At 34.5% G+C, this 25,134-nt stretch overlaps 1 protein-coding gene across 1 annotated transcript in view; it reads left to right on the top strand.

Annotated features, from left to right (window-relative positions):
• kif19 (kinesin family member 19) overlaps positions 1 to 25,134 on the top strand; it is a 45,700-nt gene extending 20,566 nt beyond the window's left edge. The window contains exons 3-20 of the mRNA XM_051124029.1: positions 6,771 to 6,881; positions 7,065 to 7,152; positions 9,845 to 9,981; positions 12,762 to 12,887; positions 14,198 to 14,392; positions 15,083 to 15,229; positions 15,314 to 15,436; positions 15,659 to 15,815; positions 17,298 to 17,472; positions 17,704 to 17,902; positions 18,335 to 18,605; positions 18,779 to 18,900; positions 19,134 to 19,297; positions 19,524 to 19,617; positions 21,730 to 21,853; positions 22,076 to 22,461; positions 23,695 to 23,860; positions 24,036 to 25,134. Coding sequence (XP_050979986.1) covers positions 6,771 to 6,881; positions 7,065 to 7,152; positions 9,845 to 9,981; positions 12,762 to 12,887; positions 14,198 to 14,392; positions 15,083 to 15,229; positions 15,314 to 15,436; positions 15,659 to 15,815; positions 17,298 to 17,472; positions 17,704 to 17,902; positions 18,335 to 18,605; positions 18,779 to 18,900; positions 19,134 to 19,297; positions 19,524 to 19,617; positions 21,730 to 21,853; positions 22,076 to 22,461; positions 23,695 to 23,860; positions 24,036 to 24,169 — 2,919 coding nt within the window. The 3' untranslated portion in view covers positions 24,170 to 25,134. The remainder of the gene's footprint in view (positions 1 to 6,770; positions 6,882 to 7,064; positions 7,153 to 9,844; positions 9,982 to 12,761; positions 12,888 to 14,197; positions 14,393 to 15,082; positions 15,230 to 15,313; positions 15,437 to 15,658; positions 15,816 to 17,297; positions 17,473 to 17,703; positions 17,903 to 18,334; positions 18,606 to 18,778; positions 18,901 to 19,133; positions 19,298 to 19,523; positions 19,618 to 21,729; positions 21,854 to 22,075; positions 22,462 to 23,694; positions 23,861 to 24,035) is intronic.

The following is a 25,134-nucleotide window of genomic DNA, read 5'->3' as shown; positions in this document are numbered from 1 at the left end:
TAAATATATTTATAGATTTTTTTTTTAACAATTCAATAGGTCCCACAATTAAAAAACATATTAAGCAAAATATAATGACATATTTCTTATTTTTTAATATTATAATACAATTAAATTTTAATTGATATTATATTTAATTTAATTGATATTATATTTAATTTAAAATATAAATAAATCATTATATCATTAAATTAATAATATTATTTTTATTACCACAATGTACTCGCTATCTTTTTACCTTGCATTTATGTATTTATTTATTTATTTATTTATTGGTTGGTTGGTTTATTGGTTTATTATATTATGTATTTATTTTGGTTTATTTGTGTTAATATATTAACATTCTTATTTACACTTCAACTTCTACATTTATTTATTTATTTATTTATTTTAGAAGTTTATATATATTAAAACAATTCAAGATAAGTCCCTACAAAAAAAAAAAAAAAAAAAAACAATTCAATGTAATTTTTTTCAATGTAATCATAGGTCCCAGATAAATTTCAAAATATAATTTTCACTTGTTAAGCAAAATATAATGATATATTTCTTACTTTTGTATATTGCATATTGTATGTGTTTGATTAAATTAATAATATTATTTTAATTGCCTCACAACGCACTCTAAATATATATATGTATATATAATTCTATATAATTTTTAGAATTTGCTACATTTTTAAACAATTCAATATAAGGTACCACAATAAAAAAAATGTCCCAAATAAATAAAAAATATATAATTTTTATTCATTAAGCAAAATATAATGCCTTTTTTGTGGTGAAATATAGCCTAGACATCTTTATCAGTGATTTTAGCTTTAAATGAATGATCCTTGCATCTACCGCACTACAACTTTTTCTGTCATTTCCACATCATAGGAGTAATTTTCGTGTGTCGTGTGCATGTTTCAGTAGTGCCAGGCTGGCGCTTTCATATCCCTGAGCTGTTCGAGTCAGGCTGACTTCAGTGGATTTGCCGCTATGGGTTTTATTTCCCAAGGTAGCATCGTATGGCCCGTGTTACATCACAGCTTTATCAGTGACTCATAGGTGATGCCTTGGAGAACTGAACTCTCTTATGATAAAGCATGGCTGAGTTTACACACATCACAATGCCTGAATCAGTAATATGAACAGATCGTATCACTCTGTCTGCCACTGTCAAGTTGTTGCATAATTGTGGATCAATCTGACACCTCTTCATATCTGTGTCCTCATCATTGGCTTCATGTAACCGCTCAATATGCAGTCAGTAGCTTGTCTTTCTCTTTCATTTTCTCTGCCTTGTTTTTCTCTGTCTTCCTCTGTTTACCGGTAGGATAACGTTTTATTCATTAAGAGGCTCACCTTGTTCTCCCCTAGGGTTTATCCTGCTCAGTTCAGACGTGCAGATCGGCACCAAAACACTGATCTGTTTGTCTGAGCAAGGCAAAAATGCAAGATGGAATGAGTCAGTGGTAAATAATGACAGAAATTACACAATGCGCTTTAAGATGACAAGAAGCTGCTGCTTTTTTTTAGTATTTTAAACTTAGTATATCAAAGATGCTGATATTGTCCACAAACAAGGCTGTTTTCAACATTTTTTCCAGTTGTAGAAAACTTGTCAACTTACGCATGACACAGCAAAATTATGAACATAAATTTAAGTAATGGTGACTTTTAAGATGATACATTTAAGTGCTTTATTTTTTATTATAACACATTTGTTTGTTTATATTAATGTCTGTGTTATTTATTTGTTTACTTACGTACTATCCTATGTATTTATTTCTATTAATTTATTAATGTTTTTATTTACATTTCAACTTCTACATTTTATTTTAATTTCTGAATTTTTTCATGTGATTTGTCACAAGGATCTAACCATTTTTTTTATTTTTAGCCTTTGCTTTGCTTTACTTTTTTGTTTGTTTTTTCATTTTGTTTTGTTTTTTGTTTTGCTTTTGTTTTGCTTTGTTTTTTTTTGTTCGTTTGATTTTTGCTTAGTTTGTTTTTGTTCTGATACATACATTTCAATATGGATTTCAATTTTAATGTTTTATATCACAGCTGATATATTCCATAGTACATAGCTCACACATTTGTTTATATACATGTCTATTATATATGTAATTTTTTATTTACTATCTTATTTATTTGTATTTATTTGTAATTTTAATGTTTTTATTTACATTTTAATTTCTACATTAATTTATTTACTTTAATTTCTATTTTTTTCCACATGATTTGTCGCTTGTAAGAATGAATTTATGTATTTTTCTGAGACTTCTTTAGGTTTTGCTTTGCTTTTTTTTTTTTTTTTGTTTGTGTTTTTTTTTTTTTTGTTGTTTTTGTTTTTTTTTTTTTGCTTTGCTTTGTGTTTTGTTTTGCTTTGCTTTTGTTTTGATTTTCTTTTTCGTTTTACATTTTATTTTGCTTTGCTTTGCATTTTGCTTTGTGTTTTGTGTTTTTTGTTTGTTTGTTTTGTTTTGGCTTTTTTTGGTTTGCTTTTTGTTTTTCGTTTTGACTCATACATTTGAATATGTATTTCAAATTGAATGTTTTGTATATCACAGCATTTTTTTAATCTGTGAAATTTCCTAGCTCAAATATTTGTTTATATTAATGTCTGTTATATATTTATTTTTTATTTACCATCTAATGTATTTATTTGTAGTTCAATAATGTTTTTATTTACATTTTAATTTGTACATTTATTTGTTTTTGTTAATTTCTGAATATTTTTTTTACTTGTAAGGTATTATAATGTATTATAATGTATTTTTCTGTGACTTTTCTTTTGTTTGGGATTGGGATTCAGCACTTCTTCCTCTTCTCAGCACATGTATTATTCAAACACTGAATAATAGGAAGAATTTATTTTAACAGCCGTAGAAAAAAGTTAACAAAACTTCCAGTGAACAAAAGCCTCACATATAGTATGAAACTTCCTCATGTAAATCTCTTCTACTTTTACGAAGTGAATCTAACTGATTTTGTTCTCAGATTCACAATAGTTATTCCATTGTCTGTTTAACAGAGTTTTTAGTATGCATCCTGTAGGAGCCACTACAACCAGTCCACCTCCTTTCTGATACTTTATTACCACTGCTGTGTTTTAATAAGCTGGATAGTTCCCAATATTCACCTCCCTTTGCTGCTAATCTTCACCCCTTGGTTAATTGGTAACTCCATCCGCCTGGCTGACTTGGACTGTCGCCCCGAACGACCGTGCCATTCTTTGTGCTTATTTAAATAACACCATATTGCTAATTGATTTCATGTCAGTGCATTAGCAGGCTGTTGCGCAGACCCTGGCTGATCTGTGACGCCATTTAATATTTCACGACCACGCTCCGCTTTTAATTTTAGCACCCTTTATTCACGCATGGCTCGTTTTGTTTTTGTTCACTGACTCATATATTGCAGATAGGTGTGTGTTAGCATGGTTACATTGGCCAGTGCTGCCTTCTCAAACAAATTGGGGTATCATTTGATTGTCATTTCATAAAGTATTGTGCAGTGTAATGAAGCCTAAAGGCTCTTTGAGTTCTCATGTCACCTTTATGAACATATGAATTAGTCAGTGGACTAGTGGAGCAGTTAGCGTCTGGCCAGGTGAATGCCCTCTGTCCTTTATACAGGTGGAAACCAAAGATGGCTTTCCCGAATAACCCACAGCCCTTTAACGGGGCCTCTTTTGCTCTGTCCTTTGTGTCAGTGAGACTGAGAGGGGAGACCTCAAAAACAGCTGGTTTCAGATGGTTGACCAGTGATTCTCATCAGTCACAGATGGGCTTGTGTTATCGCCAACATTGGGATGCATTGTTATGTTTTAGGAAAGGATGATTTAAGATGAAATCTCCCAAATTGTATTGCTTAGAGCTTGCTTTGTAGTTATTTAGGAGATTTTTTTTCGTTGTTTTGCTTTGCTAAGTTTTTTGTTTTGTTTTTGCTTTTTGCTTTGTTTTTTTTTTTTTTTTTTTGTTTGTTTTGCTTTGTGTTTTGTTTTGTTTCTCGTTTTGGTTTGCTTTTGTTTTGTTTTGCTTTATTTTTTTTTGCTTTTCATTTTTTGCTTTGTTTTGCTTTGCATTCGTTTTGCTTTTGTTTGTTTTTTTGCTTTGCATAGCATTTTGTTTTGCTGTGTGTTTTGTTTCGTTTTGTTTCTCACTTTGGTTTGCTTTTTGTTTTTTTGTTTTGCTATGCGTTTTGCTTTGTTTTGCTTTGCACTTTTTGTTTGCTTTACTTTTTGTTTTGCATTTTTTTTGTTTTGTTTTGCTTTTGTTTGTTTTTTTGTTTTGCATTGGATTTTGTTTTGCTTTGCTTTGCTTTGTGTTTCTTATTTTGGTTTGCTTTTGTTTTTTGCTTTGCTATGCGTTTTGTTTTGCTTTGCGTTTCTGTTTTGTTTTGCTTTGCTTTTTGTTTTGTTTATTGTTTTGCTTTTTTTGTTTTTTTTTTTTTCCCTTTGCATTGCATTTTGTTTTGCTTTTCATTTTGTTTTGTTTTGTATTGCTTTTTGTTTTGTTTTGTGTTTTGTTTTGCATTTTGTTTTGCGTTTTGCATTGTTTTGTTTAGTTTGTTCGTCAGGATAAGCATCAGATTTGAATATTCATTTAAATAAAATGTATTTGCCCTACACAGCTGATACATACAGGTAGCACTGAATATGCTCAAAATGCAAAAGAAACTAAACAAAAGCAATACAAAACACAAAGCAAAAAATATAAACTATATGTGCATGAAAAATACATTCTTGAGTAAATTCCAGCCGCCTGAGATTTCATATACTACTTGTCCTAGGTATTGTACAGTCACATGTACTTTCCTGTTTTCCTGTTAACTCTGAACGCTTTTTGGAAAGGACACTGATAGTATCTTGTCTTTCCCATTGGTTCTTATGATACATTAATTGTTACAGGGTTTATTTGCACAGGTATGATTAAACTAAAGCACCCAGGGGCTCTAGTGACAAAAGTAAATAAAAAACCTGTGTAAGATGAATGTCGTTAATTCATCTGATACGCCTGTTAGGTTTCATGCCACAGAACTCCTTGTGTCTGAGGCTCTAACAATCTGGTAAAGAGAAAGTGTGGGCTTGCATTTACCCATGAAGAACAGAGATTTTCTATCCATGAGGTCAGTCATGTCGCTGCCCACACAGCTTGTTCTGACACACCCAGCACAGCTGATAGAATATCAATCTCTCAGTGTAGGTCAGTCCATGTGAGTGGGACGACACAAACTATACCCACTTAAACATATCATTCATTGCACAGAACCAGTTTAAAAACCCAGCATATTAAAATGATTTCTGAAGGATCATGTTACACTGAAGACTGGAGTACTTAACCAACATAATATAAAGCTGAAGTAAAAGGCTCAGAATATAACATAAAATATTTATTTATTTTACTTTCATTTTAATATTATTTTATTTTTAATTTTCGAAATTATAATTATGATAGAATGAGAATTTTTTTTTTTTTTGTCATTAAACTTGTGATTATTTTATTCAGTTTTCAGATCATTAATGCATTATCCATTGGTTATCCAACTGTGGCATTACACGAGAACATACAGTAGGTGTACAGTATTGGCCTTTATCAAGAGCAGGGACCATTTCAGGTGAGTGGAACCTGATCAGTGACCCAGTACTGATTACAGTGCGTCATTCTCTCGTGCCACGTAAACTATACTGGCACTGGTGTCTTAAGAACATTAAGACTGGCCAAACTGCCACTCTACAGCTGTCACTGTGCGAATGATGAGATAACATAAACTCACATGCCATATGGCTGAGACCACGATAACTGCACCCCACGTAAATATACCCCTTACAAACAACCACAAGTGATCAAGTTCAAAAGAACAACATTTATAATTACCATCACTTTTAATCAATTAAATGCATTCTTCTTAAACTTCTTAAATTAAAGTATTAATTTCAATCAACTTCTGAACCGTAGTGTGTCTCTCCCCATCTTTGTTTTTGTAATAAGCATAACATAATATATAAATGTAAAAGTGCATTAACATTTTGTCCACTCCTTTGGACAAACGCAGTGAGGCATGTCCTTTTTGTCCTTTTCACCTCGTCTCCACCTTTCTGTCATTAGTTTCCTCACCCAGTCTTTTCTCTTCCTCTGTTTGCAAAGAACGTCTGTATGTTTGCATTGTGCGCTGTTATAATTGGCCTCTTTTAAAAGTCAGATCTCCTTTGCTGCATTTCAATTGAGAGGCTTCAAAGAGAAAGCTGGGGTTTGTGTTTGAACGGGTCATCAAACGATTTGGGTGTGTTTTCATGATCCCTGACTAACTCAAACGATGGCTCTGAACGCCAAGGCCCTTCAGAACGAGTGGTGCTCTTGATACAACCAGACTCAGCCTTATGGTTACATTTGGAGCCACCCTTCAGCTCCAATTGACATTGACGTCCATCAGGGACATTTTCCGAAATGTGAATGTAAAAAAAGAAGCTAAATTAAGCAGGATGTTTTCCATCATGATGCACTCACCTTTTGCTTTTAAACCACCCTAGCCGCGTCTTTGTGGATCCATTATGATATTTCTATTTAGAGGTGTTGTTACGACACTTCGGTCACTGTAACCGAAGTAAATGGCCTTTGTAGTTAATGTTAGCTGATAGCTGGCTGTGATTCCCAGTATATTGTGTTGTCAGGTAGTGAGTAAAAGGCTAGAATGGCATGAATGCAGTGCATATAAAAGCTATAATAAGATATAACCAGGTGTACTCTGATTCATGTTTTACTTTCCCTCCTTTTCAGATGGTGGTGTTGATGGACCCCATGGAGGATCCAGATGATATTCTTCGAGCTCATCGATCCAGAGAGAAGACTTACATGTTTGATGTGGCCTTCGATTATTCAGCCACGCAGGCAAGCCCATTCTTTATTTGTGTTTTTGTATGTTTGCAAGGATGGCACATGTATATTCAGGTCATGTTTATGCAATTATTTGTGTTCACCGTGCTTTTGTGTTTACTGTGTTTGAATGAAAGATGAAAATGCACACACAAACAAAGGCTGTGGTTAAACATGTTTTGTATGTGCTTTCCATAGGACGAGGTGTACAGATCCACCACTAAAGGCTTGATTGAAGGTCTCATATCAGGGTACAATGCCACTGTTTTTGCCTACGGACCCACAGGTCAGTACAGATATCATTTCAAACCAAGGGCTGGGCAATATATTATTTTTTCACTATATGTTTGGTAACCATAGTAATTTCTAGGGCTGCCCCCTAATAGTCGACTAACCGTTAGTCAAGAATAGGAGAGAGTCAGAGAATAGGCCTGGTCGACCAAAATGTTATTAGTAGCTTAGTTGCAGAAAAACAAAAAAATCCACACGAGTTGGCAAAGTCATGCAGTTTGTGACGGACAGATCGTTCACAGCTGGTCTATGTGATATACATCGAGCAGGACATCCATAAGCTCACCTATCATTCGTCGGCTTCAAATATGACTTTTCATCTGGAAGATGTATGTAGTAGCAACTTTATATGGCAGCTCAATCTAATGTTAACCTAGAAAAATGTCTGCATGACAGATGAAGGCACCGGTGTGGTAACTTAAAATACTCTGTCATTTTTGGTCATACAGATAAAGGTAGTACATCTTTTGAATCTGTGAATACTAGGGATGTCACAATTCTCAATATAATATTGAACCATTCGGTACGACATCCACAGTTCAATACGTTGTGAATTGCTTTTTTTTTGGTGTTGCATTTAAACAACTTCCTTGTTTTATTTTTTTTGGAATTTGCTGTATGTGTGCCCGTTCGAGTGTTTGAAATAACTTCCTCATGTAATCTGATGTGGATTCTTATCACACAATGTGGCAGACAATAAATTCTATACTCATATTCTATGTATTTAGATTAGCAATGGTTTATGAAAATACACGAGATGGCTTGAAGAACACAGATAAACCATATATTATTGCAGACGATTGTTTATTGTCCTTACATTTCATAATTCAAAACGTTTAACGTTATATCTTGTTTTTATTCAGTTACAGCAATAGCGATGCCTTTATTAATATTAGAGAAGCTGGAAGAAACATCATCAGTGATACTTCTTTGACTCATATGTGGATTTTCTGCACGAGGGCGCCCTCTGGCGTCCAGTATGAATGAAACCCATGCTATTTTGCGTAAAAATCGAAAAAAAAAACCTCTCTCAAAAGAAAAATTAAGCAGACATATACTAAACCACACTTTTTCCAGTGTACAGAGGTTTACAGTAGTATTTTGTTAATATCTTGCAAAAAAAAACACACTGAAGTGGCAAGATATCAGAACCGAACTGAAAACCGTGGTAAAAAACCGAGTATTGAACGTATTGAGCGGTGGACTAAGTGTATTGTTGCATCCATAGTAAATACTCTTCATTTATTTGTGTGCACTCAGAACAACAAAAAAACGTTGCACTGTAAAATAGTTAAAGCAAACAGGATACGCTTTCTGCCGTCTCAGTCTCTGTGAACTTAAGTAAATAATTATTAATTAATAATTATTAATTATTAATTATTATATCTGCTGGTGCGCTGAGTCAAGCTTTTTTTGTGTACGCTTAAACGCTTATTAGGCTATGTAGGCAATTAAAGGCTCATTATTATGATTTATATGGTTTATTAATAAACGTACGACTAATAGTTGACTAATGCTTAAAATGAACGACTATTAGTTGACCAGAAAAGTCAAGACTTAAGATTTGTAATATAGAGTTCTTTTTGATTTTGCAATAGTGTTATATCTTGGAAATTTTATTGCAGTCTTTTAATAGTGCCTTTGACTTAAACTTGACTGAAACTTAAATGACAAAAAAGTCTTAGAGCTAGAAAATCTGTAAGATTCTTCTCTATGACTTGGTCCAAACATCTTTGTGTACTCACTTGTGGGAAATTCACCAATAAAAAGGAAAGATAGACAGAGGAACACACTGTTTGCTTTATAACTGTGTGTTGGTTAATCCCCTGTGTCTTTACATCTAACAGTTAAATTGGCCCATATCAGGTCTGGTTAATAAAAAAAAAAAAAAAAAACATGCGCACAAATTTTTTTCCTTACACTGAAAGGGCATCCACAGTGGCCATATGTTCAAAGTAATAAAATCATAGACAAACCAGGCACGACTAGAGCACACGGATAAGCCTTATCAACCTGATCTCCTTTCTTCCTGCCTCAGAACAGGTTCAGTCAACAAAGTCACATGCACTGATTTCACCAAAAAAAAAAAAAAAATCTCACTGAATTCCAGTTGTCAAGAACGAATCATTGGATAATATTTCACCTAAAAAATAAAACCCTTAATTAAAGACCTGTTTTTTTTTTGCTGCTTTGAGTTGAATAAAAGTTCATTCCTGGAAAGCAGATGTCTGTGTGGCTCCCGTGTGCTCGTGTGCTCTAATCTGTCCTTAGAGTGAATCTTACTGACTGTTCCTGTCTGTGGCCGTGGCTATATAAAGCTTAGATCTGTGCTCAGCCTGACGGGGGGATAAAAGCCACCTGTAAACATTATGTATCACTCACTATGACTCACCTCACACCTGTGCCTTCTGTTTATGCCATGCTGTTGAACATATGCTAATTATCTACAATTACAGCACATTTATGAAAAGTGTCAGTGTAGTTTAGAACATTACAGGGAGCAGAAATTATGCAAAATGGAACAAAGAAATTGTAAAAATAAAAATGTTTAATATTTAAGGACATATTTTTGTATATTAAAATTGTTTATATTGTATTTGGTCACTGTATTTGATTTGATTGTATGATGTCAGGCGATAAAATGTGGTTAAACTGTGGTCCTAATAAGCAGATGTGTGTGTTTACAGGTTGTGGGAAGACTTACACTATGCTGGGAACTGACAGAGAACCTGGTATCTACGTTCGCACATTAAATGACCTCTTCAAAGCCATCGAAGAAACCAGCGATGACATGCAGTACAGTGTCTCCATGTCCTACTTGGAGGTGAGAACTTCATTTGGTTGCTAAATAGGATTTTAGCAGCCACTTGTTTTTGTTTTTGTTTTTTTTTAAATACACATATCACCCTGAGATTTGAGGTATCTGGATATCGAGCTTGTAAAGATACTATCACCCTATTGCCATGCTAAATGCACATAGTAAAGTCAATTGCCCTCATTTAGTTTTAAACAATTTAAAAAGGTAACAGCTTAAGTGTTATGTGATAAGATAAGCATCTGGCCCGTGCCAAGCGACCGATAGGACTTCTGTTTATCAGCTCTGTTTGTGTGAGGGAGGGGTAATCTTGTCGGCTTAGCGACTATCTCAGCATCTTTGATTACGGTGATGTTGTATTGATACTAGAAAGCTGGTTTCCCCACTGAGTCGTGATGGACTTGTCCAAAGTTTACTCAAAACAAATACATGCATCCCTGCTGCATTAGCCTAGAAACAAATCACTGTGCTTATATGTGACTGGCCAAATAACACAGTTTTACGTCTTGACTGCTGACTTGCAAATAAAGCCTAATTTTACCTAATTTGATAATGGCAAGTTTTAGGAATTATGTATATGTGTATACTCCAGTCTTCAATGTCACATGATCCTTCAGAAATCATTCTAATACGCTCATTTATTATCAATGTTGGAAACAGTTGTGCTGCTTAATATTTTTTTGGAACCTGTGATGCTGTCTTCAGGATTATTTGATGAATTCTTATTATTAATTATTATTAATTAATACTTTTTTTTATTTAGCAAAGATGTGTTCAACTGATAAAGAGTGATAAGAAAGACTTTTATTATTTGAAAAGATTTCTATTTTGAATAAAGTCTGTTCTTTTTAACCTTTTATTCATCAAAGAATCCTGAAGAAAGTATCACAGGTTCCAAAAAAAATTCAGCAGCACAACTGTTTCCAACATTTATAATAAATCAGCATATTAGAATGATTTCTGAAGGATCATGTGATACTGAAGACTGGCGTAATGATGCTAAAAATTCAGCTTTGAATCACAGGTAAAAATTCTATTAAGTATATTAAAATAGAAAACAACTATTTTAAATTGCAATAATATTTCACAATATTACATTTTTTTCTGTATTTTTAATCAAATAAATGCAGCCTTGACAAGCAGAAAAGACATTGTATAGATTATATATAAAAAACATAAAAATGACAAAACAACAAAATTACTATAAATTGAACTAAAATTAAATTATACTAAAACAAAACGTATACAAATATATAATTTAATAATTACAAATATTAATACAATCTATAATAGGCTGTGTTGCAAGGTGATTTTTTTTATTTATTTAATTTTTTAATTTTTTTTTCTCACTCGGGTGCCTCCTTCAGTGTAAGATTTTGGGTTTTTTCCCATTTTTATCTCCCAGGGCTCCAGTTTAGCATTCAAACTCAATAGCTCAGTCCTGTTTTTGACAGCTGATGCGTGTGCATTTGAGATCACATGTGTGAGCTGACAGCAGCACCACTTCAATTCTGTCTTTTTTTTTCTCTCTCTCTGTCTCACATCCCCTGTCTCATTGCCGTTTTGTCAATCAAAGTCTGTTCAGCAGCATTTCTATAATGGCTGACGCTTGACAATGTGTTATTTCCACTTTACAATGGTGAAAGTGCTGCAATATCCGTGCACATAGTGTTCGAACATCGAACAGTCTTTTCCTTTTTATATTTTAATAAAACCTTGTGCACTCACTAACACACTTACACACTTAAGCATCTTAACATACACACACAGGCACACAGATTTGTTTGACTTCTTTAGGTTAAAGGGGTGTTTGGGATGTGCAGACCTATGAGTAAGCCATTCCGTCCACACACGGAAAGAGCAACCTTCAGTAAAGAGCACAATGCTCTCCTGTCCTCTGCTTTTCTTACACCTTCACATTAAAACTCCTGTTTACATTGGGCTGTCTAAATGCTCAAGGGGACGCTTCCCTGGAGGGAAAACGTTTTTATTCTCGGCTTCTGTGGTTTCGGTTCAGACCTCCCGGTTTATCCTGTCTCTTTTTTTTTCTTTCCATCCATCTATATCTTTAGCAGGTCTTCTACTCTTTCTCTGTCAATGGATTCTTTTCATACCGTCAGCATCACCCTAAAATTATCACATGTTTACGGCAGATCACAGTGACCTCACTGACAGTGATGAAATATTACGTTCAGGACGACTTAAATTGAGCTTTTGAGGTGACCACAGATTGCGCTCAGGATGTGGCCTTGTTCTAAACCGGGTTGAATGAAGCTTATTGAAATACTCTCAAATATTAAATCCAACATTCATCTCTCCTCTAACATCCTAAAAAAACTGTATATGACAGTTTGTACCACATATTCTACATTTTGATTGGTTAAAACATTGTGAGGTGTTGATTACTTTTGTAATTAATTTATTATTGGCGTAAGGAATAGTTCTACTCGTGTTATGAGATGAATGCATGTACATGTCGTAACTGGACTTAATACCGTTGATATCGCAATCTAATGAATCAGAATGCTCAATAATTTAGTAGTCTTTTGTAAGTAATTCCTTTTATATTCCACAAATTACAAAATTGTCCATGTGCTCAGCTGGTAGCGCATTGTACTAGTAATGAAAAGGTCACAGATTGCACGTTCTGATATTTCTGCACTGCAAGTCACCTCAGATAAAACCATCTGTCTGTCAGATGCATGAATGTAAGTGTCAAATGCATCAACAATGATGGTAATCTTGAAATCTGAGCATGGATTTTAATCTGTTTGATTCTTGTGTTTCAGATCTATAATGAGATGATAAGAGACCTGTTGAATCCATCATCTGGGTTCCTGGACCTGAGAGAGGACTCGAAGGGAGAAATACAAGTTGCAGGAATCACAGAGGTCTCCACCATTAATGCACGAGAGGTTAGACACATTTGTTTGTTTTTTTTTGTTTTTTTAATAAAGTAAATAAATACTGTTAGTCATTGTTCATATTAATTTTAAAAACTCCTATACTTTATTAGAAAAAAATAATGATGTATGTTTAAATAAATATTTAATAGTGAAATCTTAATTCAGCAAGCATGTATTTAATTGATCAAAAATGACAGTAAGGATATTTTTAATGTTACAAAAGCAAAATAAATGCTGTTCTTTGAACTTTTTTATACATTTTTGAAAACAAATGTAGTTTCCACAAAAAATATTAGGCAAACTGATAATTAATACAAAGAAATGTTTTTAAGCACCAAATCAGTATATTAGAATGATTTCTGAAGGATCATGTGACACTGAAGACTGGAGTAATTATGCTAAAAATTCAGCTTTGAATCACCAGTATAAATTCTATTTTAAAGTATATTAAAATAGAAAACAACTATTTTAAATTGCAATAATATTTCACAATATTTTCTGTATTTGAGGACTGGAGTAATGAGGATGAAAATTCAGCTTAGCATCACAGGAATAAATTACATTTTAAAACATATTAAAATAAAAAAAAAAAATGTATTTTAAATTATAATAAAAAAAATTTCACATTGCTGTTTTTACTATATTTTGATCAAATAAATTCTGGCATGGTGAGTATAAGAGACAACCTCAACCTTAGACTTAATTAATCAGAAAAATTATTCAGAAACCAAATATAATTTTTAATATTTTTTTTTTTACTAGTGGGTGCAGGACACTGTAGTTCATTTATGTAAGTGAGTATAGCAAAATAAAGTAAACTGTGACATACCCCAAAAAAATTTCATACAGTAGACTACAAGTAAAATTGATAAACATTAGGAACCAAAAATTATTCAGACACTTTGACCTAATCATGTTTTCTTAAGTGTTTTTTTTTTTTTAATTGCTAATGCAACCTTTTTACACCACAGACTGAACAAAATTAAGCATTGCTTGCCAGTTGGTCAACAAAGTATTGATAGTTGTGTACATATTGTCATACTAACAGTTGTCAATTTTTGGTTAATTGTAATCCCTTACGTATCTTTCAATCAAAGTTATCTGACATTATCAAATCAATCATTATCCTTATCGATTTGTTCTTACACAGTTTAACTCTGAGTTCTTGTCATATTTTATTGCCATTTTTTAAACTATAGCAAATAAACTGTGATAATGTGAGAAATGTTGAAGGTGTCTGAATAAATTTTGGTTTGACTGCATGTATGGTACTGTGGAGGTGGATGTTGAGTTTTTTTTCTGTTTTCTTTCTTTCTCAGATCATGGAGTTGTTAATGAAAGGAAACAAGCAGAGAACTCAAGAGCCGACGGCAGCCAATCAGACGTCTTCTCGCTCTCACGCTGTGCTGCAGGTGGCCGTGCGACAACAGAGCCGATGTCGAGACATCCTGCAGGAAGTGCGATTCGCACGTCTCTTCATGATCGATCTGGCAGGGTCTGAACGGGCTTCGCAGGTATGATGTGGGATATCTGTAGGTGTGAAATATAAAGGTCTATTCATCTTTTAGTTGAGTTAGAACATAAAAGCACAGTGGGTGAGCTCAGACGTACATCTGTAAAGTTGGTAATCATTAATAAAAGGCTATCAATCTTTCTTCTTACATAAAAGCTGGCACAGTTGGCGCCAGATATATTCAGAATCATATATCAGCCAGTGACGAGGGAACAATTCCAAGAGTGATTTAACCATTAGTGATAAACCTGAAGCCATCTAAAATGAAATATTTGTTGATTATTACATCCGTTATGATGCATCAGGTGTTTTTTAATGAAAGACATGTGAATCATGTTTAATATTAAAGTGTCATTTCCACTCACTGCATGAGACGGGAAGATATTACACGCGTGCCATGTATTTGTCATGGAAACGGTTAAAAATGTCAACCACTCAGGCACCCTGTGGGTTTAAACATGCATGTGACAGGCACAAAAGCAGATCACGTTGTTTCTGGTTATGGGGTATTGTTGCTCAGAAACATGAGTGCTTGTTTGTTCTCTATTGATGAGGAAGACAAGCCTGTTGCACAACTATTCAGAAAATGAAATATACAAGAGCGCCCCCTGCTGGAAGCTCTAACCATTTTTTTCAACCTGCATGTACAGTTTATTGACATGGTGCAAATAACTACTATTTCTATCTTTAGACACAGAACAGGGGTCAGAGGTTAAAAGAGGGAGCTCATATCAACCGCTCTTTGCTTGCGCTGGGGAACTGCATCAATGCATTGAGCGAAAAGAATGGCAATAAATATGTCAACTATAGAGACAGCAAGCTCACGCGATTACTCAAGGTACAGTGAAGTCAATCTTAGAGAGGCTTGTGGGATAAATTTCTTGATTGCACTTGTCTTACTAGGGTTTTCTCATGTTTGCAGGATTCTCTAGGAGGAAACAGTCGGACGGTGATGATTGCCCATATAAGCCCTGCATCTCTGGCCTTCGAGGATTCACGGAATACCTTGACTTACGCCGACCGTGCCAAAAGCATCCGTACACGGGTTAGTTTGATGCATGATAAAACAATGGACAACCTAGTAAGCTGCTTACTTAGTAACCTACTATTACCGTTCAGAAGTTTGGATCAGTAAGATTTTTTTTTTTCTTTGTCAATAAGATTATTTTTGTAATGCATTTTGTGATTCCATTTCTCAGTTTAACTTTGGTGAACAGTTTGGTCACTGTTATTTCTTACCACACTGTACCCTATTCTTCCTGTGCAGGTAAAGAGAAACCTGTTGAATGTGTCTTATCACATCGCCCAGTACACCAGCATCATCTCTGACCTGCGCAGTGAGATTCAGAGGTTGAAGAAAAAGATAGCAGACCAGGCAAGCAGACAGCTTAACCCAGACAGAACAGACATCCGCCATGTTCAAGGTAACATCCTTTATATAAGAAGTGAAGCGATATTTACCATTGATACCACCTCGATTTAAGTTTGAATTCCCAGCTATTCTATTCTGTTCTGTTCTGTTCTAATAGGTTCTTTTCTGTTTGGTTTGATTTTTTTTTTTTACTTCTTTACTTTGCATTAACAACTTTTCTATTCTATTCTATATTGTTCTGTTCTGTACTGTTCTGTTCAGTCCTATTCTAATAGGTTGTTTTCTGGTTTTTTTTTATTAAATCCTAAGAATTCTTAGAAGTGAAATGTACTAGTGATGCTTCCTCCATTTTACTTTGAATTCCCAACTATTCTATTCTATTCTATTCTATTCTATTCTATTCTATTCTATTCTATTCTATATTGTTCTGTTCTTTACTATTCTAATAGGTTGTTTTCTGTTTGTTTTTTTTTTTTGGGGGGGGGGGTTGTATTTTACTTTGGATTCCCAACTATTCTATTCTATTAATTTCTATTCTGCTCAGTTAGGTTGTTTTCTGTTTGGTTAGTTTTTTTTTTTTTTTTTAATTAAATCCTAACAATCCTTAGAAGTGATATGTACCATTAACGCTGCCTCCGTTTTACTTTAAATTCCCAACTATTCTGTTCTATTCTATTCTATTCTATTCTATTCTGTGCTATTAGGTTGTTTTCTATTTGGTTAGATTGGTTAGTTTTTTTAACCCTTAGAATCTTAAGTGATATATACTATTGATTTCACTTCAATTTTACTTTAAATTCCGAACCATTCTATTCTGTTCTGTTCTGTTCTGTTCTGTTCTTTTCTTTTCTGTTTATGTTCTTTTCAGAATTATTCTGTTCTTTTTTAATCTAGTAATTATTTTCTACTTGATCAGATTATTTTCCATCTGACTAGATTATTTTCTAAATTGTTCTGTTCTATTTTATTCCAGTAAACTATTTTCTGTTTGAACAAGTTATTTTCTAATCATCTTCTGTCATATTCTATTGTAATAGTTTCTTTCTGTTGGTTTGATTATTTTCTATTTTATTCTGTTCTATTCCATTTTCTATTTGGTTAGATTTGATTAGATTATTTTTCTAATCAATTCTGTTCTGACATATTCAGTTCTATTCTAATTGATTATTTTCTGTTTGATTAGATTCTTTCTAATTGGTTCTATACTATTCTATTCTGTTCTATTCTATTCTGTTCTGTTCTGTTCTATTCTGTTCTATTCTATTCTTTTCTGTTTGATTAGAACATTGTTTTAATTGATTCTGTTCTGCTATAAAATGAAAATGATAAAACTGTAATTAAACTATAATTTTTTTTTCTATATTGATTATATTATTTTGATTATATTGTTTCATTAGATTATTTTCTATATTATTCTCTTTTGTTTCACTAATAGATTTTCTGCTTAGATTGTTTTCTATTCTGTTCTGTTCTATTCTACATTATACTCAATCAAATGTGTATCATAACATTATTTTTTTGTGTTTGCCTCTAGCGGAGGTGCAGGCTCACTCTTCTCAGCAGAGCCGGGCTGAGATGGACCAACTGCGGGAGCAGCTGATCGATGCGTTTAGACAGCAGATGGACATCAGGAAGCGTCTTATGGAGCTGGACAACAGCAACATGGAAATCCAGATAGACACATCCAAACACCTGCTGACAATCGCAGAGTGAGTCTTCATTCTGCACACAAACCAAAACAAGATTACAGCTAAATACACAGTTGCCCTCAAGATATTTGGACACTTAAGGTAGAAGGTGGCCAGATACTTGAATACTATCATCAGTTGTTTTATCATTTCAGACTGAGCAAACTTCATTTGTGAAATGTTCTATTTGAAACTTCTGCTATCTTTCTTTTAAATTAATGTTTGGTTATTGAAATATTCGTCTTCGTTTAGCTGGGAGCAAGAACGCTTCAGGAGAAGAAAGAAGTGGCAGGGCGAGAGAAGAAAGGAGAGTTTTAATAAGGATGAAAGTGAAAAAGACTCAGACTCACCAGAGTCGTTGCCTGACAGCACAGAGACACAAGAGGTGGCCATTGCCAGAGAAAACCTTGTCACACTCATGACCGAACAGAAGAAAATACAAAAACAGAAGGTAATGTTGTTACTAGCCACTAGAGGGCGGAACAATACCTGAAAAACTCAATCCTGCCCAGTAGCAATAGCATTGAGAAGTCTGATTTTAGTTTATTTCGAACGGTTCATGGATTCCCAGTGGTTATCCTATGTTAAATTTTCTAACTATATGAAATATAAAAGCTTTTCTGTTTATTGCATTAGCTTAGGTCCAAAAACCAAGTAAACTCCCTACATAGGCAGTTGTCTATTAAGACAACATCCTAAATAAACTGACTGATTTAGAACACTCTGCATAGGCAGTGCATTGTTGAGTTTCCGTCACAATGAATAAAATATTTCCTCTGTTTCTGGACTGAGACTTCTCAACAAAGATAATTTGTGCATGACTTGAAGTGTTAATGAAGTCACTCATCACAATAATTGACCATAGCCCCCCTGTTCTCTTCAGGGCGGATTGGAGCAGCGCCTGGCAGAGCTCAGAGAGAAAGCACGACGTCTCGAAGAGCTTCTCCCCCGCCGTGTGAGCTCAGAGGAGCAAAGGGAAGTGCTTTGCCTCCTCTGCAAGGTTCACGAGCTGGAGATCGAGAACGCAGAGATGCAGTCCAGCGCGCTGCTCAAAGACAACGTGATCCGACAGAAAAACGTGGTGGTGCAGCGTTTCGAACAGCACAGACACCTCTGCCATGAGATCATCCAGCAGCAGCGGCAATTTATTGATGGTGAGTCATTCGGAGGAATAAAAAATGCCACCGAAATCTCAGCCAGCGATGAATCAGGCCAAACTGTGGCAGTAAAGTTTTCAAAGTAATGCTATATGAGGGTTCAGATCAGTTCAAGCTATACATATAGATAGATAGATGTTATAAGAAAGTGAATGATGTTGTTTTTGCAGATCACAGTCTTCTGGTTCCTCCTCATCTTCAAGAGCTTTATGAGATGTATATGAAGGAAATGGATGAGAAGAACTTGGACAGAGTCGTGGCCCTGGATAAGTTCACCATTCGTACTCTTAAGGTACATCAAGCAGCCATTTTTAAAGTCAACATGAAATCAAAACTGACTTTGTTCACTTTGTGAATACACTTTACTGCTCATATTTTGCACAAAACGTCCATGCACATTTTTCCAAAGCTTCAAAATCCTGTATAAAATTTTCCTTCACACGACAGTAAAATGAGTTTTATAAACGCTCTTCAAGAGAAGGACTTGAAAAAATCATGAACATATTTTCTGACATTTTTCTGTAGGAGGGTTCCCTGCCCAAGATTACCCTTCCCAGCAGAGGTCGTGACCCCTTGCAGGAGTTGGATTCAGACCAAGAGAGTGTTCGCACACTGGGCTCAGACAACAGAGAAGGGCGGACGAAACTGAGAAGGCACACGCTGCCTCCGATTCTCCCAGAGCCTGATGTGTAAGAAGAGCTCCCAAATATTTCCCTTTTTATACAAAATCAATACATTTCCTTGTATGAAAACTTTTAATGGCCAAAAATATTTGCATTTTTTTTAATGTGAAAATAAACAAGGAACGTTCTGCATTGCGTACATAGTGCATTTTGTGTCATTTTGTGTTAAAGGGGGTCCAAGTTTGTTCACATGCTTTTACTTATAAATTAAAATTCTTCTCTACCCATACAGAGACCGAGTGTTTAAGAGTAGTCACAAACAGATGAAGAACTCTGTAGTAATGACTCCTCCACCCATTCACATCAATGGCCAGGGCAACAGAGAGGTGAGTTTATGAGAGTTCACATTTGCAGCTTACTGCAATAATAATATTATACACTATATATATTATATACTAATGTTCTTAAGTTTGGTGTTGGTAAGTATGCAACAAAATAATTTCCATTTCAAGTAATAATAAATGTTCTTTAAATTAATATAAAAAAGATATTAAACAAAACCGTTTTCAACATTGATGATCATAAATGTGATCCTGGACCACAAAACATAAGTAGCATGGGTGCATTTGTAGCAATAGTCAACAATACATTGTTAGGGTCAAAATTATCAATTTCTCTTTTATGCCAAAAATCATTAAGATATTAAGTAAAGATCATGTTCCATGACAATATTTTGTAAATTTCTGTACCGTATATATCAAAACATAATTTTTGATTAGTCTGATCCTAACAAGCAATACATCAATGGAAAGCTTATTTATACAGTTTCAGATGATGTAGAAATCTCAATTTAAAAAAACTGACCCTTATAACTGTTTTTGTCAAAAATGCTTCTTACTCCCTAAAAAAGTAACTAATTACATCACTTATTTACTTTTTATGGAAAGTAATGCATTACATTACTTTTATGAAGGATCATGTGACACTGACAGTGTTGGGGAAAGTTACTTGTAAAGTAATGTATTACAATTTTGCATTACTCCCTGAAAAAAGTAACTAACGTGTGTGTGTGTGTATTTATACATTTAATATAAAAGTTATATTTTTGGCAAACACCAAAAAAGCCTCAGGATGAAGGAAAAGTAAATTCATGTCTGTACAGTAGAACGCAGAAGACGAAAGTTCAACACTCTTCAGCAATAAAAAAAAAAAAAGAAGAACAAATGTTAGATTATCTTGAGTAAATTTTGCTTATTAATATGGTTGAATTAGATCATCGAGGGTCAGCAGCGAAGACACTGGATAATAAATCGGGATTAAATACATAAAGGATATTTGTATTAACATATAATTATTGCAGGTTTGCAGAGTTGCATTTAATTGTTTTTATTAATTTTGAGGAAAACTGAATCTGTTTTTTATTTATTTATTGTTTTAAAGATGAATTAATGCATGTTCACATATATTTTAGAACTAAAGTAACATCTTACTCCCAATTTCTCTCAGTATAGGGACGAGAGAGCTTTCAATCAATAAATGGGAAAAAAAGTAATTAGGGATTACTTATTTGAAAAAAGTAACTCAGATATTTTCTTGTAAATTAAAAAGTAATGCATTACTATACTAGTTACTTGAAAAAGTAATCTGATTATGTAACTCTCGTTACTTGTAATGCGTTAACCCCAACACTGGACACTGAAGACTGGAGCAGTAGCTGCTAAATATTCAGCTTTGTTATCACAGAAATAAATTACATTTTAATGCTGTATGTCATTTTTTGATCGCACTAAAGCATAAAATCTTCATAATACATTTGCAGATATTTATGGAAACATGTTAAGTTCACAAACTGTTTCTCCAAAACACATTGCTACAACCAGTTATTCTACTTTGAAAATGTGTATTCCACATTTGAATGTCTATTTTTTGGTGTATGCGATTCCACATACTGACAGTTTACCCAATAATATTTAGACAGTCCAGGTTACCAGCTGTCGGAAAACACAACATAATAAAGCCATGGAAGAGAACGAATAAACTGGGTCAGAAATCGCACATTCTATCTGATCTAAAAAGCCCATTGTCTTCCATTGTCAGTAGCACTCATTCCTGTTGCGTGTCCTCAACCTGACAACCCACATAAGCATCTAATCTAAGGAGAAGAGGCGGAAGAAACAATATTTTGAGTTTGGGTTGCACTACCCTATCGTATTACATTCTGCACCTTTAAATGTATTAAAGCAGAAAAGTTATATAAAATGTTTATAATATTTCACAATATTACTGTTCTTAGTGTATATTTGATCGAGTGAGTATAAGAGACATTTTTGAACAGTAGTGCATGTGAAAATTATAAAATGTAAAAAAAAAAAAAAAAAAAAAATTAATGGAAAGTGTGAATATTCTATTTAATCTGCATTTTAATTGGTTTCTCTGTTTTTTAACTGAGTGTACTGAATAAATGAGTGTGTCTGATACGATGCTGACTATCTCTGCAGCTGTTGCCATCTGTCCTGGATGACGCTCTGAGATGCAGCCATCTCAGTCACAGTATGAGCAGCCATCTGGACTCCTCACCTGAGAGCAGCGAGAATGGCACAGACGCCCCTCTGACTCCTAAAGGTAAGAGTTCCTCTGCTCTTTCATCTTTGTGCTTGTTACACAGCTCTCTGGAACACTTGATTCTGATTGGCCAGTCGAGGCATGCTGCAGGATGCTATTTTTATATAGTGACCGCTAAACTATAGCAGCCAAATTCCTACATGGCTTCTTCTTACATTAAAGCCAACTTACATAATGTCTGTTAGTCATAGTTTTAAAATCCCTTAACTGTTTTCCCTCCAGAGAGGCAGCAGATTCTAAGAGGCGTGCAGAACATTGCGGTCAAGGCTGCTCGGCGCCGCTCTAAGGTGCTAGAAATAGATGCCCTGCGATTGCCTCCGCCACCTTCGCCCCTAGATCCCAAGAAGCACAAGAGTAACCTGTCTCTGACCGAGGCACCCCCTAAAGGCTTGGTGCTACGGCGTGGAAGGCAGCCCAGCCCAGAGCTACGCCACGCCACCTCTGATGACAACCTGTCCAGCAGCACGGGAGACGGGCCCGCACCCAACAGCACGTGGACACGGCCGCGGAACCGTCAGGCTGTTAAGAATCCCGCTCCACGAGAGCAGGACTTTGAGGGTCGCAGACGCAAGAGGAGATCTCGATCATTTGAAGTCACAGGACAAGCAGTGAGTTTTCAGATACAGAAACTTCCCTGTTGGATGAATCTCATGAAAACCTGTTTGGTTATATTTCGGCTCAAAATCAAAACAAGGAGAAGCCTAGAAGGACAATTAAAGGGATAGTTCACCCAAAAATGAAAATTCTGTTGTTAATTACTCACCCTCATCTTGTTCCAAACCCGTAAGACATTTGTTCATCTTCGGGACACAAATTAAGATATTTTTGATGAAATCCAAGAGCTTTCTTAATAGCCAGCAACACCACTGACACGTTCAAGGCCCAGAAAAGAAGTAAGGACATTGTTAAAATAGTCCATGTTACATCAGTGGTTGGACCGTAATATTATGAAGTTACGGGAATACTTTTTGTGTCCAAAGAAAACAAAAATAACGACTTCATTCAACAATTTCTTCTGTTCCGTGTCAGTCATTTTTTGTGGAAACCATTAAAATAGTGCTGTCAAACAATTAATCGCATCGAAAAAATAAGTTTTTGTTTACATAATATATGTGTGTGTACTGTGTATATTTATTATGTATATATAAATACACACACATGCATACATATATTTAAAAAAAAATGTATATATTAAAATATATTTATATATAATATTAATTATATGAATATAAATATACATGTAAATATTTTCAAAATATATATTGCATGTGTGTGTATTTATATATACATAATATACACAGTATATGCACATATATTATGTAAAAAAAAATTGTATGCGATTAATCTCAATTAATCGTTTGACTGCACTACATTAAACTTTTTTTTTATTTCAGGATTCCTTGATAAATAAAAAAAAATTCAAAATAACCACATTAATTTTGAAAACAGAAATTGTTTGTAACATTATAAATGCCTTTACTAACACATTTGATCGCTGAATAAAAGTATTAATTTCTTTAAAAAAAAATCAAAAATACATAAAAAATCTGTATGGCCCCAAATGTTTGAACAGTAGTGTTTTAAATATTATAACATTTATCTTTGGGTATTAAAGTGAACAGTTTACAAGACAAATGTGCTTAACTCTTGTGTAAATAATATTATAATGCAAAAACTTTAAAATATAATATCTTATTTCTTTCCTTTGATTTTGGAGTGAAATATGACCTAGACATTCTGTTGATACTAAAATGTATTTATTTAATTTTTATTAAATGTATCTTTTCTTCTCAAAAACTCAAACTATTTGCAACAAACTCAATATTTTCTCTACCCTACAGTTGTCTCAGGCTAAGAACACCAGCCAGCGATTCCGTCCCCTGGACAGCACTTCCGATCCCCACCTGCACATTAACGGTCATCCACCGGCTCCCCTTCTGCGCCCCCAACACAGAGCCCAGCCTCAATTTACGAAAGTTCGGCCCTCTCACAACATTCACCAAACAGGTCTGATATCACAGTTTGAAACCTGTAATTTATTTCATCCACTTTGATTTCAGTGAAGACCAATACGATTCTTTTTTTTTAATGCACAAACGTATTGTGTTCAACAGGACTAAGAACAAGTATTAAGAAATTAGTCAATTTTGATTTCCTGTTGACTTTTATTAATTTTCCACAGGATCGACAGCAGATGTCACTTCCTCCAACCTGCCCTCCCACCTCATCAAGCGTGGCCCCCAAACCAGGCAACTTCAGCCCCTCCTGTACGTCACAACCACCGGAACAGGGGGCCAGCGCACCCGCAAACACTAAGGAGGCCCATAAGCTTTGGCCTGAGCATAGACTTCCTCCTCTCGACCCCAGCATCAGCACTATGGAACCAGTAAAGCATATAGAGACCGTGTGGAAGGTTTCTTCTTATATCCAGTTGGACGATAAAACATTACTGAAATGTATTTGATCACATGTACATGTACCCCTGTTTTGCTACCTGGGTTATTGCTAAAATGCTCCTAGCTTTCCTCTGAAGACAAGCGACTTACAATGACTTCTTTTGATTTTTTGTAAGTCCATTGGCTTGTGTAAGTGGCAAAAATTGATTGTCATGAATTCAATGGCCTTGAACTGTGTAAAAACTTCTCACAGTGACATGCAAACACAATGCGACAGGAAATAAAACCTGCCTCAGATGCCTTCCGACTGACAATGTATATCTGGCCTTATAGTGAAAATTTATTAAGCAGTTCCCAAACACACATTTAAATCTGCAGAACTGAAACGGTGATGCTTGTTTATGCGACTGAGGAATCGAATATGCCCCTCTCATTCCCCAGGGAGCAATATATATTTCGCAGCTTCTCTGGCTGTGAAAGTATTGCTCCCTCAGGCTTTGCACAAATGAATGTACTGTCACATTGCTTATGATTCATATGTCTGGCTTCTGTGACCGTTCCATTTACTGATGTCATTTTGTGTTTACTGGTAATAATCAATGTAAATTTGCCTTCACTGTCACGCAGGTTTCAGCATAGCCGTTTTCTCTAAAATCCTTTTGGGTTTGTGTTAGTTCTTAGTACCAGACAAGGTGGAATACTGTATTTAACGTAGTTCATACCCTCAGTGGAATGTTTTTAATCAAAAAAGGAGAAAAATGGCTGCCTTTTCTTTGAAAAGACTGTATTTTTGTTGTTTTTCAGAATTATACATGCATAGACACTTTTTTCTACTCTTAATTTTATACCTTTTTTGTAACCAAATAAATTTGATTGACAAAGTGA

Source organism: Labeo rohita, chromosome 12 (genome assembly GCF_022985175.1).
Source record: "Labeo rohita strain BAU-BD-2019 chromosome 12, IGBB_LRoh.1.0, whole genome shotgun sequence".
In the NCBI taxonomy this organism is placed as follows: domain Eukaryota; kingdom Metazoa; phylum Chordata; class Actinopteri; order Cypriniformes; family Cyprinidae; genus Labeo; species Labeo rohita.
This window is presented reverse-complemented; position numbering and strand designations above follow the sequence as displayed.